The 16,292-nt window shown below is 43.2% G+C and overlaps 1 protein-coding gene across 1 annotated transcript in view; it reads right to left on the bottom strand.

Moving 5' to 3' along the window:
* The window catches only part of LOC126214933 (protogenin A-like), a 323,877-nt gene that overhangs the window by 42,449 nt on the left and 265,136 nt on the right, over positions 1 to 16,292 (bottom strand). Inside the window, exons 14-15 of the mRNA XM_049941572.1 lie at positions 7,787 to 7,980; positions 2,337 to 2,538 (exon numbers count right to left, since the gene is read on the bottom strand). Of these exons, the coding sequence (XP_049797529.1) occupies positions 2,337 to 2,538; positions 7,787 to 7,980 (396 nt within the window). The remainder of the gene's footprint in view (positions 1 to 2,336; positions 2,539 to 7,786; positions 7,981 to 16,292) is intronic.

Raw genomic sequence — 16,292 nt, 5'->3', positions numbered from 1 at the left:
ATAGATCTTTCGAGACTACACGCTTGACGAATGACAGAAGCCTTGGGACAGTGCAAACACAGAACATTGGGTATACAGCCCCCTTCCGAACATCAGAGACAGAGCAATTGAATCTTTATCTTCCCCAGCAGAGGAATGGTTCATTTCGTGACACGACACGATCCTTACCCGCAATACTGACATAGAATCGGAAAGAGACTATCAGCATTGCACAATTGTCTGATTTAGAATCCCCTGAGCATGTGGTTCACATGGCTACTCCATGTGGAAGTTAGCAGACATGGAAACCCCTCAGCATGGCAGGTGACATGACGTTCCTAGTTAGGAATGCTGACACATTCCCGTTACTCAACACAGTCACAAACAATACAGCTAGGAATAGACTAAACAAATTCAGAGTAGCTGTTAGATACAGAAACAAGTGTTATCAGAAGAGATGGGTGAGTGAGGGGAACTAAGCAAATGATGGAAAAGTACAAATGGACGTTGAGTAAATGATAAGCTTAAACGTAACAAAAAACACTGAGTGATCTGTATTGGTTATTGAGAGCATATGTAATTATAATTTATTTTTAATGTTAACATTAGTTACTAGTAATAGCACTGTACAGTCATTTACAAATAATTGTGATGACTTGATGCTTCTGCAGAGTCATTACACAACTGGACAATAAATTATAATTACAAAATTCTGAATGTGTCCCATGCACAGGAGGCTAAAGCACAGGCTGTTATCTACACACAACACATGCAACACTTGAAGATGCCCTGTGGTAGCCTCAAACCAAAGGTTATCTAGATAAATTTACATAATAAATCTAAAAACAAAGATGATGTGACTTACCGAACGAAAGTGCTGGCAGGTCGATAGACACACAAACAAACACAAACATACACAAACATACACACGAAATTCAAGCTTTCGCAACAAACGGTTGCTTCATCAGGAAAGAGGGAAGGAGAGGGAAAGACGAGAGGATGTGGGTTTTAAGGGAGAGGGTAAGGAGTCATTCCAATCCCGGGAGCGGAAAGACTTACCTTAGGGGGAAAAAAGGACAGGTATACACTCGCGCGCGCGTGCCCACACACGCACACGCACACGCACACGCACACGCACACGCACACGCACACGCACACGCACACGCACACACACACACACACACACACACACACACACACACACACACACACACATCCATCCGCACATACACAGACACAAGCAGACATTTGTAAAGGTAAAGAGTTACGTATTATTGAGTATATATAGGCGGGATAAAATTGTATGGTAGATTCGGTAAAGAGGAGAAGGTGAATACAAATTACGCTTGTTATTGTCACTGTTGCAGTCCGAAATCTTTCCTGTCATCTTATTTTCTCTTTCTGTTTTTGCAAGTAGTTTCACTTTGTATTCACCTTCTCCTCTTTACCGAATCTACCATACAATTTTATCCCGCCTATATATACTCAATAATACGTAACTCTTTGCCTTTACAAATGTCTGCTTGTGTCTGTGTATGTGCGGATGGATATGTGTGTGTGTGCGAGTGTATACCTGTCGTTTTTTCCCCGTAAGGTAAGTCTTTCCGCTCCCGGGATTGGAATGACTCCTTACCCTCTCCCTTAAAACCCACATCCTTTCGTCTTTCCCTCTCCTTCCCTCTTTCCTGATGAAGCAACCATTTGTTGCGAAAGCTTGAATTTCATGTGTATGTTTGTGTTTGTGTTTGTTTGTGTGTCTATCGACCTGCCAGCACTTTCGTTCGGTAAGTCACACCATCTTTGTTTTTAGATATATTTTTCCCACGTGGAATTTTTCCCTCTATTATATTCATATCATTAATTTACATAATAAGTAACACACTACATTTATATCTTTTGTTTCCAGTCACTGAGCTATCCAAGCACGATTCACAAAACTGTACTCACAGCTTTTCTTCTGCCACGTTTTCTTTCTTTCACATGGTTTTGTCCCAAAATATATGCAAGACAACTCCTGTGAAGTATGGAAGTCGGGAGATAAGGCACTGGCAAATGTAAAGCTGTGAGTCATGCTCAGATAGATCGGTCAGTAGAACACCTACCTGCAAAAGGCAAAGGTCTTAGGTTCAGATCCTGGCCTGGTACACTGTATTAATCTTCCAGGAAGTTTCAAATTGGTGCACAACTTACTGCTGAGTAAAGACTCATTCTGGAAACAATCCCTTACACTGTGTCTAAGCCACTTCATGAAACACGTCCAGGTTGCTCAATCGATAAGGGCGCAGCCAGTGAAATGCAATGTTCCATGTTTTTGAGTCCCTGTCTGGGACCTCACTTTAAACTGCAAGGGGACTTACCAAGATGTTGGTCATCGTAGACTACAGGTGGCTGGTCACCGGCAGGAGGCGGCAGCACAGTCGGGATGGGCGTAACTTCACGCGACTCGTTTCCGGCCACCCTGATGACCACCGCTTTTGCGCCGGACGGCGGGCCGTGTCCCGCACCGTTGCGAGCAGACACTGTCACGAAGTACTGCACATTCGGCTGTAGGCCGGACACCTGAGCAAGTCAGAAGTAGGGAGGGCGATCATCTCTCAGACAACTGCTTTTCGGTTACACCAATTTTCTTCATCTCCAGTTTAACCTGACTGTTAAAACCACACAAAATAAGTGGTTCTTGAAATAACCAATTTTCGGTTCTTCATTGCTGCTTATAATAAATATTGTCATCAAACAAAGAGTTAAAAAACTCTAAGACACCTACAGACTTTTGCATTAAACATTTCAAGGTATATAAAACAACAACATACAAGGGTTGAATACTATTATTTCTTACTGATTCCAATTTTTTTAAAGTCTGTTAAAAAATCATGTTGTAATCGAGGATCGTATTATTATTTTGGCATTATGGAAATGGGTGAAAACTGACTTTGTGAACTCAACTCTTCACATTAAGCAGTCCATTTCCAAGGATTGCAAGCAGACAACGGCATGTTATGTAGACACAGATAGCAGATCAGCTAATGTCTATTTTTGATATAAACTTTAAATGAATTGTTAGGTTTTTAATTCAGTACTGTTACCTAAATTTCCCAGGGAAACCTGTTTCGTTGTAAAATATATTTACTGACTTTTTAGAAGGAATTTGAATACAACTGATATTTTTCTGACACAACTAAAAACACTCATTCAAAAAATTCAAACGAATGATTCTGATAGAAGACAAACTGGAAGATTTATCTGAAACTATTATGCAACAATAGCTAAAATTTCAGTAATGAAAACGCCAGGTTAGCTGTGAGCACTAATGTGCTACTTCCTGGACTTGGGTAGGCGTGCTGGCCCCGAATCGAATCTGCCCGGTGGATTAACGAGTGCCGGTGTGCTGGCCAGCCTGGATGTGGTTTTTAAGCAGTTTTCCACATCCCACTAGGTGAATACTGGGTTGGTCCCCACGTCCTGCCTCAGTTACATGACTCACAGACATGTGACACACATTCCACTATTTCATGATTTACACTAGGCACAGACAGCTGGGGTTCACTGATTTCGTCCTTGGGGTACGGGGTGGCAGCAGGAAGGGCATCCGGCCACCCCTTCACATTAACCATACCAAATCCGACTATAAGCGTGCCGACCCTGCGAAAATTGCAGGACAAAGGCATTAGCAAAAGAAGAAGACAAAATTTTAGTAATGAGTTAATGCAGTGGCCAATATTTGTTGTCCAATCTGTTCATGAATACTCGTTCTATAACGTGTTGATATGTATAGCAAGTCCTTTCATCGAAAACATCATCCTTCGAAGACAATGCCTATCTTTTGGAAGGCATGGAATTATAATATATATTGTTGGGCTACACATGACAGGCCTGGCACCCTCCCAAATATTGATAGACTACACATGGCAGGCATGATACACCTCCATTCTGCAGCTGTAACCCAACACACCAACAATGAAAATCTTCCTTACTGCACTAATGCTACATTACATACTCAATAACTTTGTGTATACTCTGCATTTTCTGCTTTGTTCCAAGGCTGATTCTGAGCAAAAATGCAATGCACTTCTTGCAGAAATCTGCATAAAAATCAATGTTAAAGGTTATAATAAGACAGAAAAAAATAAATGTGGAAAAAGTTGTTACACGGAATCGTTAACATGGAAAAGCACTGTAGTGAGGGAGTAGTAGTTCTGTTGGCACCAACAAAATGAAAGTAGAAAGTGGGAAAATATAAAGGTGGGAACATAAAAAAAGAGTTTTACTATATCTGAAAACCAATCATTTTAGCACCACAGCAACGGCAAATTAAAATATTGGTTCTTTATGTGGTTTCTGGTAAGAAATAGAAAGACCTGTTACAACTGAGACCAAAAAATACCAGTTATTCAGAACTAAAACACCTGTGATGGTTTTAATTGGTCAGTTTTTCATGTCTCTAGCCAGAATGGCCATTGAAGGACTGTTCATCAGCAAATCACAAATTGTAGTCCGTGAAGAGGAGAAATAGACTAAACAACTGTAGCAAGTTCCTTGTGCCTCATTTTGAAACTGAGTGACAGTACAGCGAGCAATGTCATCGGTCCAGTGTACCCCACTGAATACAATACACGTACGACGAGTGGAACCGAGAACTAGTGCTAGTCGTAAAGACACCTCCTGGACGAGGCGAGAGATGCCGCAGATAAGCCAAGTGAATTGCTCATTGCGTGACACAGTTTTGTGGGAACTGGAAGTCTGAAAGCCTTCGGAAACCTCTGTTCAATAATATCGAATGCACTAAGTCAAGCAAGTCTCTGCCTAGGGATTCGTCTTCCCACTAAACATATTTCTTTACAGCATTTAAAGGAATATGTGTTACCACTTCTGTATGCTCCTGGCATCTAGTGGCAGTCCACTGCACTGCTGTAGTTTCTGTTCATTGTGAAATACAGCCTTTGAGACTGTGGAAAGTACACTCCTGGAAATTGAAATAAGAACACCGTGAATTCATTGTCCCAGGAAGGGGAAACTTTATTGACACATTCCTGGGGTCAGATACATCACATGATCACACTGACAGAACCACAGGCACATAGACACAGGCAACAGAGCATGCACAATGTCGGCACTAGTACAGTGTATATCCACCTTTCGCAGCAATGCAGGCTGCTATTCTCCCATGGAGACGATCGTAGAGATGCTGGATGTAGTCCTGTGGAACGGCTTGCCATGCCATTTCCACCTGGCGCCTCAGTTGGACCAGCGTTCGTGCTGGACGTGCAGACCGCGTGAGACGACGCTTCATCCAGTCCCAAACATGCTCAATGGGGGACAGATCCGGAGATCTTGCTGGCCAGGGTAGTTGACTTACACCTTCTAGAGCACGTTGGGTGGCACGGGATACATGCGGACGTGCATTGTCCTGTTGGAACAGCAAGTTCCCTTGCCGGTCTAGGAATGGTAGAACGATGGGTTCGATGACGGTTTGGATGTACCGTGCACTATTCAGTGTCCCCTCGACGATCACCAGTGGTGTACGGCCAGTGTAGGAGATCGCTCCCCACACCATGATGCCGGGTGTTGGCCCTGTGTGCCTCGGTCGTATGCAGTCCTGATTGTGGCGCTCACCTGCACGGCGCCAAACACGCATACGACCATCATTGGCACCGAGGCAGAAGCGACTCTCATCGCTGAAGACGACACGTCTCCATTCGTCCCTCCATTCACGCCTGTCGCGACACCACTGGAGGCGGGCTGCACGATGTTGGGGCGTGAGCGGAAGACGGCCTAACGGTGTGCGGGACCGTAGCCCAGCTTCATGGAGACGGTTGCGAATGGTCCTCGCCGATACCCCAGGAGCAACAGTGTCCCTAATTTGCTGGGAAGTGGCGGTGCGGTCCCCTACGGCACTGCGTAGGATCCTACGGTCTTGGCGTGCATCCGTGCGTCGCTGCGGTCTGGTCCCAGGTCGACGGGCACGTGCACCTTCCGCCGACCACTGGCGACAACATCGGTGTACTGTGGAGACCTCACGCCCCACGTGTTGCGCAATTCGGCGGTACGTCCACCCGGCCTCCCGCATGCCCACTATACGCCCTCGCTCAAAGTCCGTCAACTGCACATACGGTTCACGTCCACGCTGTTGCGGCATGCTACCAGTGTTAAAGACTGCGATGGCGCTCCGTATGCCACGGCAAACTGGCTGACACTGACGGCGGCGGTGCACAAATGCTGCGCAGCTAGCGCCATTCGACGGGCAACACCGCGGTTCCTGGTGTGTCCGCTGTGCCGTGCGTGTGATCATTGCTTGTACAGCCCTCTCGCAGTGTCCGGAGCAAGTATGGTGGGTCTGACACACCGGTGTCAATGTGTTCTTTTTTCCATTTCCAGGAGTGTATATATCCCACCAAACAATGGTGTTTTAATGGTTCATGGGAACTATGGTTACCACCACAGTAGTTTCTGGAAGAGGCTTGGGAATATACTTACCACAAAATTAATCTGTTATTTGTGGTCCTTAGGAAGCATACTTACCACCAAAGCTTTTGGGAATACATCTCACCACCACTGTCTATTCCTGACATCTTGTGGTATACAGTGCACCAGATGTATGAAAACTGCTACAGCAATCAGTTTCTGCTTGTCATGGGATCACTATTGTTGTCAGGGCACATTGCTTTGCTACTGCAATATACATTATTGTGGCCTGTGTCAGCTACTGTGTGATAAAGTTTCTAAGATTGTTTTCACACTGTGGTAAACAAACTTCAATATCGGAAACAAATATTTTTTTAAATACTGTAAAAGAAAACATAAAATAAAAACAGAAATCACTGTTCATTATTTTTTATGTATAATGGCAACACATATCAGCTCACAAAAGGGAAGTTGGAAATCCATTTGCCACCACAGTTTTAATACCCTACAAAGGTGCCATGTGTAATGTTTGTACCAGCGAAGCAAAAAAATTATCTTTGCTATGTTGCTACAAGAAATGCGCCTGCGAAAGGGTTAAGTCAGCCACTGTCCAGCATTTATCCCGTGGAGTTATTTGTCACTCAGTATTCTGTATAAGGAACTATTTAAAGTTCGTCTTAATGGCCACAGCAGCCAGCCAGAGAGAGAGAGAGAGAGAGAGAGAGAGAGAGAGAGAGAGAGAGATCTTCTTTGTGTGAGGTTTTCTTTTTCCTTTTAAGAGAAAGTGAGAGGGAGAGCAGGAGTTAATTAATGATTTAGTCTGGTTATGTTTTAAATTTTTGCTTGTTACTGTTTTAGTGGCTAACATAGTTAGTGAGTTACAGCTTAAACTAATTTGTTCATTAATTACTTTCTTCCTCGTTGCAAGGGTTCTTCACATATGGAAGTTTCCCTGTAATGTCAGAAGTTTTTGTTGTAATTGTTCACTTCAATAATGACAATAAAATAATATGTAAAACATAAATATTTAGATAATTTGTGTTGCACAATTTAATTAAATGGAATACATGTGTGGATGCATCAATAAGAGTTCCGTGGATCGCCTTTCTCCCTCAGAGAGATACATAGCAATACAAGCACGCTGCAAAAGAAGCTAGAGAAGTAATTATGATGAAGAATGATGATGCAAGCTGAAGTAATAACATATCACATTCGTACGAGTTGTCAGCGCATTTAAAGAGCAGGAAAATGTTGTGGTGAGAGCAAATTGTGTGCACATTTTTTAATTTAAAGGACTAAATACAGCTTTGGTGAAAGAGTTCAGAGAATCAAAGTGGCAAGTATACGGTCTAACTACCATAATATATAACTAACAGTAAACTGTGTTTCAAGCAACAGGCACACTTACATCGGCAGAGTGCTTCACGGCGGACACGCTGGCAGCACGGACTGCTTTGCCGGGCAGAGCAGCCGTGCGGTTGGGGTCGACAGCCACTGTATAGCCGACGAGGACGCCGTTGAGCATGGCGGGCGGACGCCAGGTGACGCGGATGGCTGTCCGGTTCAGGGCTTCCGTCCTCACGTCCCGCACGTGGCTCGGGACTGCAGACAAGTGCAGACTCGTCAGGTGACACAATTAGATGCCTTTGAATCACTGCTGATCTCATAGGTAACTGCCATTACCTGCAGGCTGACTAACGTCTGTGATTTTGCGAAAGTTCTAACTTGTTTCTATAAACCTGTAGTTGGAATTTTAAAATTTTGCTCTTGTTTCCATTTAAACATATTACCTTTGGTACTGATAATGTTGAAACTGTATACACAAATGAAATTTCAATTTAATGTTAATTATTGCAGACACAAAACTGAAAATAAAATGTGACCTTCAAATACATTAGCAAGTACAAGATATTTCGTTTAAATTTCTTTCATACCCAATTTACATGAAAAACATACATATAAAGCTCTAGACCAAATGCAGAATTTAGCATATTTAGCGTAGCTAAGTGGTCCCAACGTACCAGGTGACAGCTATGAAGCAAAAATAATAAACCTTTCGGCAGTTAAAAAAAAATTACGATTGTGCTGGACACCAAAAATTACATCTAGTTGTCACAGTAGGAAAAAACAAAGTCTTCATGCTTCACAGGCATTTGAGAGAGTCATAAATAGACATTCAACATAGCAGAAAGTCATTTTAATTCGCACAATGTAATTTGCTACACTTTCTTGTAATATTATGACAGCTACACACTAAGTAATAATACAGAATTTGTATTTTTCAAACTCAAAAAGAGTTTGTTAAGGCAATGTGGGCTGAGGTTCTCGAAACATTCAGAAAAATAGCTAAAAAACTGTAGAGAGAAAAAAGAAGCAATATTTAATATGTACGAGATGTGTTAGGAAACAGTAAGAAATGCAGATCTAGAGGAAGAGCTGAGATTAGAAATAAGACCTAAACCATCACAGTGTGATGCAGTTGAACATGGATGGCAGTCAATCGGTCAGTAGCTGACAGCTGAGGAAGTCAGCTGTGAGCTGGTGTGCTCCGGAGCCAATATATTTTGAATAATTGATGGAGTATGTGAGATGTGGCCAAGTGTTCGTGAACACGACAGACTGGGAGTGTAGTCAATGTCTTTCTCCAGTGGAGCAAAAGGATGGTGACTCCGGAAAGATACACAGGTAAGTGGCTTTGGAGAAATGGACACTTGTGGTCTGCAGTCAATCTCATCAGTCCGCCCCTGGTAGCTGAGTGGTCAGCGCGACGGACTGTCAATCTTAAGGGCCCAGGTTCGATTCCCGGCAGGGTCAGAGATTTTCTCCGCTCAGGGACTGGGTGTTGTGTTGTCCTAGTCATCATCATTTCATCCCCATAAGTGCAGTGTACAATGAGGAGAGAAAGTCTATGTGCCTTTAGTGGAGTGAAGTGGTTCATTATAGTCACATATTGTACAGCAGGGTCCACAACACAGTACACTGTGTTTTAAGTAATGTTCTCCTTTCACACTGTTTGCATGTGTTAATGATTCTTGAAATGAGAGATCCACGAGATTTTGTGTTAGTATGTTGTGAGTGTAATCAATTTCCTGTATACACACTCTAAGACAAAAGAAGAAAATGACTCACCACAAAGGAATTATCCAAAAGGGACAGATCAGTAGACAAACAAATGATTACAATTTCAGAAAATCTGATGCTTTGTTCGACAGAAAGAGTTTCACAAATTGAGCCAGTCAATAACGCGTTTTGAGTTGTGCTCTCTCCCAACTATGCATTTTCATGAACTTTGGTGTCTATCTGTGTTTGGTTTCCCACCCTTGTCGCGGTTACGTCGTGGTTCTTCTTCCTTCTACATGTGGCAGCAGTGATGTGTATCGATATTTGCGCCGTGTACCAACTTTGGTTTGGTGCATATAGCTTCCGGCAAGGGGGTCTGGAGTGAGTCGGTCGGTTGTTGCAGACGAGGGAAGTTATCTCCGCGTGGTGCAGTCGGCTGGGGCCACTGGCAGCCCCTTTTCAGTGTCCGTGTGTCGATTTGTCCGATCGCTACGAGCTTCGTGGTTTGCCAACCCAGGACATCAAAGATGAGTATTGGTTTCTACTAGCCAAGCCACATCTATTCATGTTGTGGTGGTTCGTTTCGGTGGTTTGCTGTTGGGAAGGTTTTCCAGTGAGCAACACCGAATGGTTCTACTGCTGAGATTTAGCCGCCATACGGTGCAATTAACCTTTTTGGTCGACTATGATATGACTGCACCAGTGGAATTTTCTGTCTTGTGGCCGTTAGTGTTCTGGTTACCTGCCCTGGGCACTGACGTAAATTCAGGTAGTGTTCTTTTGAACGAAGTTAACTATTACCATGTTTAAATTTAAGTGTACCATCGGAATTTTCTGCCTATCGGTCGTTAGTGTTCCGGTTACCTGTCCTGGCCACTTGTAATTTCAGGCAGCATCCTTTCCTCACCTGTTGTCGCTGTCCAACAAGGTGTGTAATTTTGACAGCTAATACATACTCCATTATGGATTGTCACATTTGTAACATTGCCGGTTTGAGTTGTGTCGATCGGTCCATGGCTGTCCCCTGGTTGGGTTCCGACAGATCAAGTATAGTTGGGCTCACCACCTGTCTCACCTAAGTGAACGGGGGCAGACCGACCTACATGGAGGCCTTCTGATTGCCACCGCTGTTTAATTATCTGTTGTCAGCTATTTTAAATTTTAGGCTTATGGTTATTTGTTTTGTTTTCTTAAAATTTTGCAAAATTAATTTTTAAATTTATCTTTCAAGCTTAAACACTGCGGCCTTGTGCCTTTAAAGATTATGGTAATATATTTTAAAAATTTTGAAGTTTAATTGTGGCACTTAGCCACTGGTATTGCACCTTGCATATGTTTCTTCTTTAAATTATTTTATTATTACCTCAATTGGATTTTAAGATTTCTTGTTGTTAAACAAGAGGGTCTATGGTAATATATGGTAATATATTCTGAAGTTTTGAAATTTAATTGTGGCCCTCCACCATTTGTATTGCAGCTTGCATATGTTGTTTTTTTAATTATTTTATAGCTATCGTAATTGGATTTTAAACTTGTTAAGATTTCTTGTTGGAGGCTTCAGCCGCGAAAGAGTTGCATGGTAAAGATTCAACTATGTGCCGCTTTGGTTGTAAAGGTTATTAAATTACAATAAATACAATTAGAAGCAGAAACTGACCTCAGCCCTTAGCCCTTTCCACAATCCTATTACCTGTTCTGCCCAGCGGGTTTAGCGAGCGTCTCAGTGTTGGTCCACCTCTGATGCTTATGCAAGCAGTTATTCAACTTGTCACGTACAGTTGTTGGATGTCCTACTGAGGGATACCATGCCAAATTCTGTCCAAATGACACATTAAGGTGCGTTTACACTGCGATTTGTATCGGCACATGTATGAGATACATGTATATGCGACTTTGCGACATGTATCGCGACTTGTATGAGTTGACAAGTATCAACCTCATACATGTATGAGCGTGCGTTTACACTGGTTGATATGTATCACTGTGCGATAGCTTCAGACGACGATTTGGAAGATTTCACATTTTTATGTGCTGATACACTTGCTCTTTTGGAAGATGATAGGAAGAAAAGGTGGAGGAAGCGTAGATGGTGGCACAGAGAGTTTCTCGCAAATTAACGCTAGAGGATGGCGCATATTTTAGAAATTATGTTAGGATGAGTATGGAGGATTTCCACGGTTTGTTATCACTTGTGGCTCCTCTTGTGTGCAAAACCAACACAAAATTTCGGGAAGCGATTCCACCAGAGGATCAGTTGGCAGTAACACTCCGTTTTTTAGCCACTGGCGATTCCTCGTAAAACGAAGATTTCATGACAAAACATTTGCATTGTCGCGCGATTGCTAATGCAACGTCTCACACACGATTGTCGGCATCCGTTGTCAACATTATCACGCGAGGCCGCCGGAATAATAGCAAAACATTGATATACGTGCCAGATGCATGAAAAAATTATATAATGTATTACATACTCTGATATATGTATATAAAACTTTTACCTTCACTTCTTGGGATAAAACTTGCACAATGGCCTCGCAAACACGAAGAATAATGTTGCATATGGCACTTTTTGATATTCTATGCAGATACATTAACGTCGAAACGACAGTCGGCACCTTCAAAACTCAAACAGCCGCCAAAGAGCCTGGTACTACGCATGCGCTAATCGTCGAAATAAGCGGCAGTCGACAAGACGACAGGAAATGATAGTACTGCGCATGCGCGAGTTCTTCAAATGTCGCTCATACATGTCGCGTATATGGCCAAAAAGCAATATACAAAATGTATACGCGACATGTATGAGCTCGAGGGTCCGCATACAAGTTCCGTGAATTTTTGTATGAGGTGATGTATCGCGACATGTCAAATTGACATGTCGCTCATACATGTCGCGATACATGTATCCCAGTGTAAACGTACCTTTAGATCATCAAAATTCTGAGGTGGTTGGAGGGACCAACCCATTATGCTCCAAAAATTCTCAACCGGGGAGAGTTCCGGTGACCTTGCTGGCCAAGGTAGCATTTGGCAAGCACGAAAACAAGCAGTAGAAACACTTGCCACAAGCAGTAGAAACTCTTGCCACATGCAGGTGGGCATTGTCTTGCTGAATTGTAAGCCCAGGATGGCTTCCCACAGGGTGCAACAACACGCAGTGTAGAGTATCGCCGACGCACCCCAGACCGTCACTCAAGATGTCAGGCCATATGAGAGGTGATAGCCCTGTTGGTATCTCACCACTGTCCGGGCATGTCCAGACATATCTTCAGACTGGAATCTCATTGACTGTCTTCAGTGATGAATCCCATTTCAAAGTGAGACCCAATGACCAGCAAAGATGTGTCCGGAGAAGATCTGGAGTGCGACGGGATACCAACCCGACTGTTGCCTGCTGTACAGCCTGACAACCGGGAGTGATGATCTTGGGTTGCCATTTCTTTTCTTAGCAGGATCCCTCTGGCTGTCATCTATGGTATCCTTGCAGCACAGTTTCCTATGAGGATTATTTAAACCGGTGGAGGCCGTATTACACTCTTCAGTTCTTAAAGACCGTATTATGATCTTCAGTTGTTAGAGGTTGTATTATGCTCTTCAGTTGTAGGCAACTGCTGTCCACCAGTGTAGTAGTGCATTGTCTCCGTTTACTAATGGAGCGATACACCTGGAGTGAGTACACTGATATGGTTGGTGCGTACTATGTAGCGCACCACAACAGATGAGCTGCACACCGGGTTTATCAACAACAATATCCTAATCGCCGTGTCCCGCATCATACGACCTTTGCTGCTGTGTACCAATGTCTGCGTGAGACCGGATCACTTAGCAGATTACCTGGACAGGGACGCCGTCGCACAGTAAGAACGCTGCAGTTTGAGGAAGCTGTCTTGCAGCATGTGGAGTGGGAACCTTCAATCAGCACTCGTGCAATTGCACGTAACATGGGGATGAATCAGACGAATGTCAGAACAGTCCTTCGAGAGCAATTGTTACGTCCATTTCACTTACAGCATGTCCAAAACCTGGAAGGGCACAGTTTTTGCAGTGGTGCCTGGAACAGTGTGAAATGCATCCTACATTTTCATCATCTGTGTTGTTTACCGATGAAGCAACATTTGGGCGTGATGGAGTCTTCAACATGCACAATTCGCATGTTGGGAGTGAGGATAACCCATATACCACAGTTACTAGAGCTCATCAAGTGGGGTTCTTCGTTAATGTGTGGGTCAGTGTTGTTTGGGACTGTTTAATTGGGCCGTATTGGCTACCTAGGCCATTAAATGGCAGGCACTATTACAATTTTCTCACCAGAGCATTGCCAGCATTGCTGGAAGACGTCCCGCTCCCTACGAGACAACGCATGTGGTTCCAACATGACGGGGCGCCGGCACATTTCAGTCGTCGTGTGCGTCGATTCCTGGACCGGCGGTTCCCAGAAACGCGGATTGGCAGAGGTGGTCATGTACCGTGGCCTGCTCGATCCCCAGATATGTCCCCTCTGGACTTCTTTGTGTGGGGAGAGAGGCGCAACCTTGTTTATGCAACCCCTGTTGCATGAGAAGAGGATCTGGTTGCCCGGATAGTAGCAGCAGCAGGAACAATTCAGGATACTCCTGGGGTTTTTGCCCATGCAGACAGAACTGGATTCGACATTGTAACCTTTGTTTACGTGTCAACGGGGGCATTTTTTGAAAATCTACTGTAATTGAAATTGGGTTGTGTTAATGTGTTGTCTCTTGGTCATAAAAAAATGGAAAAGTGTTTTTTGGTTTAATTAATTTGCCACAAGAGAAATCTTCCTCTACCGGTTTAAATACTCCTCATAGGAAAAAATGACATTAGGGAAAAATATTTCTTTTGATGTCCCCTACGACCTCCCAGAGTTTGTTGGTTTAAATACTTTTCACACTGTAGACAGGGCCCTCCAACCATCTCGAAATTTTGATGATCTAACACACCAATTGGACAGAATTAGGACGATATGCCACAGGAGGACATCCAGACACTAACAATCAATGCCGAGCAGAATAACTGCACGCGTAAGGGTTGTCGTCATTAGGTGACTGTAGGAAGACACAAACTGACATACTAAATGAAGAAAGCTGTAATGCAGGTGACTAGGAAAAACAATCCCATAAAGTTCAAACAGAGCAATAGTAGCAGGCTGCGTGACATACACTGTAGTGCCGATTAAACATCTCGGTGTAAAATTGAAAATCAATATAGCGTGGAATGAACAAAGCGAATTATCAATTTTGGTTTACTGATAGTATTTTAGGAAAATGTGGTTTATCTTAAAGAAGACTGCATATAGAACAGTAGTGCAACCCTTTCTTTAGTAATGCTTGAGGGTTTGGGATCCCCACCAGGTTGGATTAAAGGAAAATATCGAAACAATTCAGAGATAGGCTGCTAGACAGATCTGTTACCTCTACAACATGCAGATACTGACAGAGATGCTTTGGGAACTCAGCTGTGAACGACTGGAGGGAAGGAGACATTCTTCTCGAGAAACACTATTGAGAAAATTTAGAGAGCTAGCATTTGGAGCTGACTGCAGAACGAGTCTACCGTGTCCGATATACATTTTGCTCAAGAGCCACGAAGGTAAAATTACAGAGATTGGAGCTCACAGGGCAGGTTACCGACAATCTTTCTTTGCTCGGACCATTCGCTACTGGAACAGGAGAAGGGGGGTGACAGTGATAAGCAAAGTACCCTCTGCCACAAGCCATCGGGTGGTTTACAGACTGTACATGTGGATCTTAGTTTTTTAATTTTTGTTGCATTCACTGACATGCAGTGAACACTATCATCATTAGTTGTAATCATGCCATTACAAGCATTTTTATTGTGGGTCAACATGATTATGACATAATGTAGTTACAAATTTCATTGTGAGAAAGCCAGCCTGTAAACCATAATCTTGCAAAATGACAGTAATAAAGAAAATGAATGGCCACTTGTGTTAGTTAAAAGTTCTGACATGTCATCCCAGGCTGGTCGGGCTTCTGGCATTTGACTTTTATTCATCAACATTTGCACATTTTATACAGATGACTATTTTATACACCAAGCACGCTCACTCCTTTGTACGCCAGGCTATGGAGCAGCTGACAATTCTTGTAACAGTTGGATATATTGTTCACACTATAACAGCTGCAGTACAATTGCAAATAATGGAATTTTGATGCAATTTTGCTAACGCAACTGGCCATTTGCCTTCTTTATTACTTGACATCTTATGAGATTACGTTTTAAAAGATGACCCACTCACAATGTAGTCTGTACCTACGTAATGTTGTAGTCTTGTTGGCTGAAAAAAAGAATGCATGCAATTGCATGACTAAAGGTAATGATGATAGTTTTTACTGCATATTCAACACTTTTTTACAGTTTTAACAATCTGAATATGAAACGTCCTGGCAGATTAAAACTGTGTGCCCGACCGAGACTCGAACTCGGGACCTTTGCCTTTCACGGGCAAGTGCTCTACCGTCTGAGCTACCGAAGCACGACTCACGCCCGGTACTCACAGCTTTACTTCTGCCAGTATCTCGTCTCCTACTTTCCAAACTTGCCCGCGAAAGGCAAAGGTCCCGAGTTCGAGTCTCGGTCGGGCAAACAGTTTTAATCTTCCAGGACATTTCATATCAGCGCACACTCCGCTGCAGAGTGAAAATCTCATTCTGGAATCTGAATATGGTTGCAGAAAGCAGCTGAAACTAGTTACCGTGCTCTAATTACATAAAGGAGAGCGGGAGATGGTCTAGCTGTTAAAAATTTTTTAACCCTTTTTTTTCACAAATTACATTAAGACCACTGTCTCCTTTCTTACAATATCAGGGCTTCACTAA

Source organism: Schistocerca nitens, chromosome 12 (genome assembly GCF_023898315.1).
Source record: "Schistocerca nitens isolate TAMUIC-IGC-003100 chromosome 12, iqSchNite1.1, whole genome shotgun sequence".
NCBI lineage: Eukaryota > Metazoa > Arthropoda > Insecta > Orthoptera > Acrididae > Schistocerca > Schistocerca nitens.
Note: the sequence above shows the minus strand (reverse complement) of the source record. Positions and strands in the feature narration are given on the sequence as shown.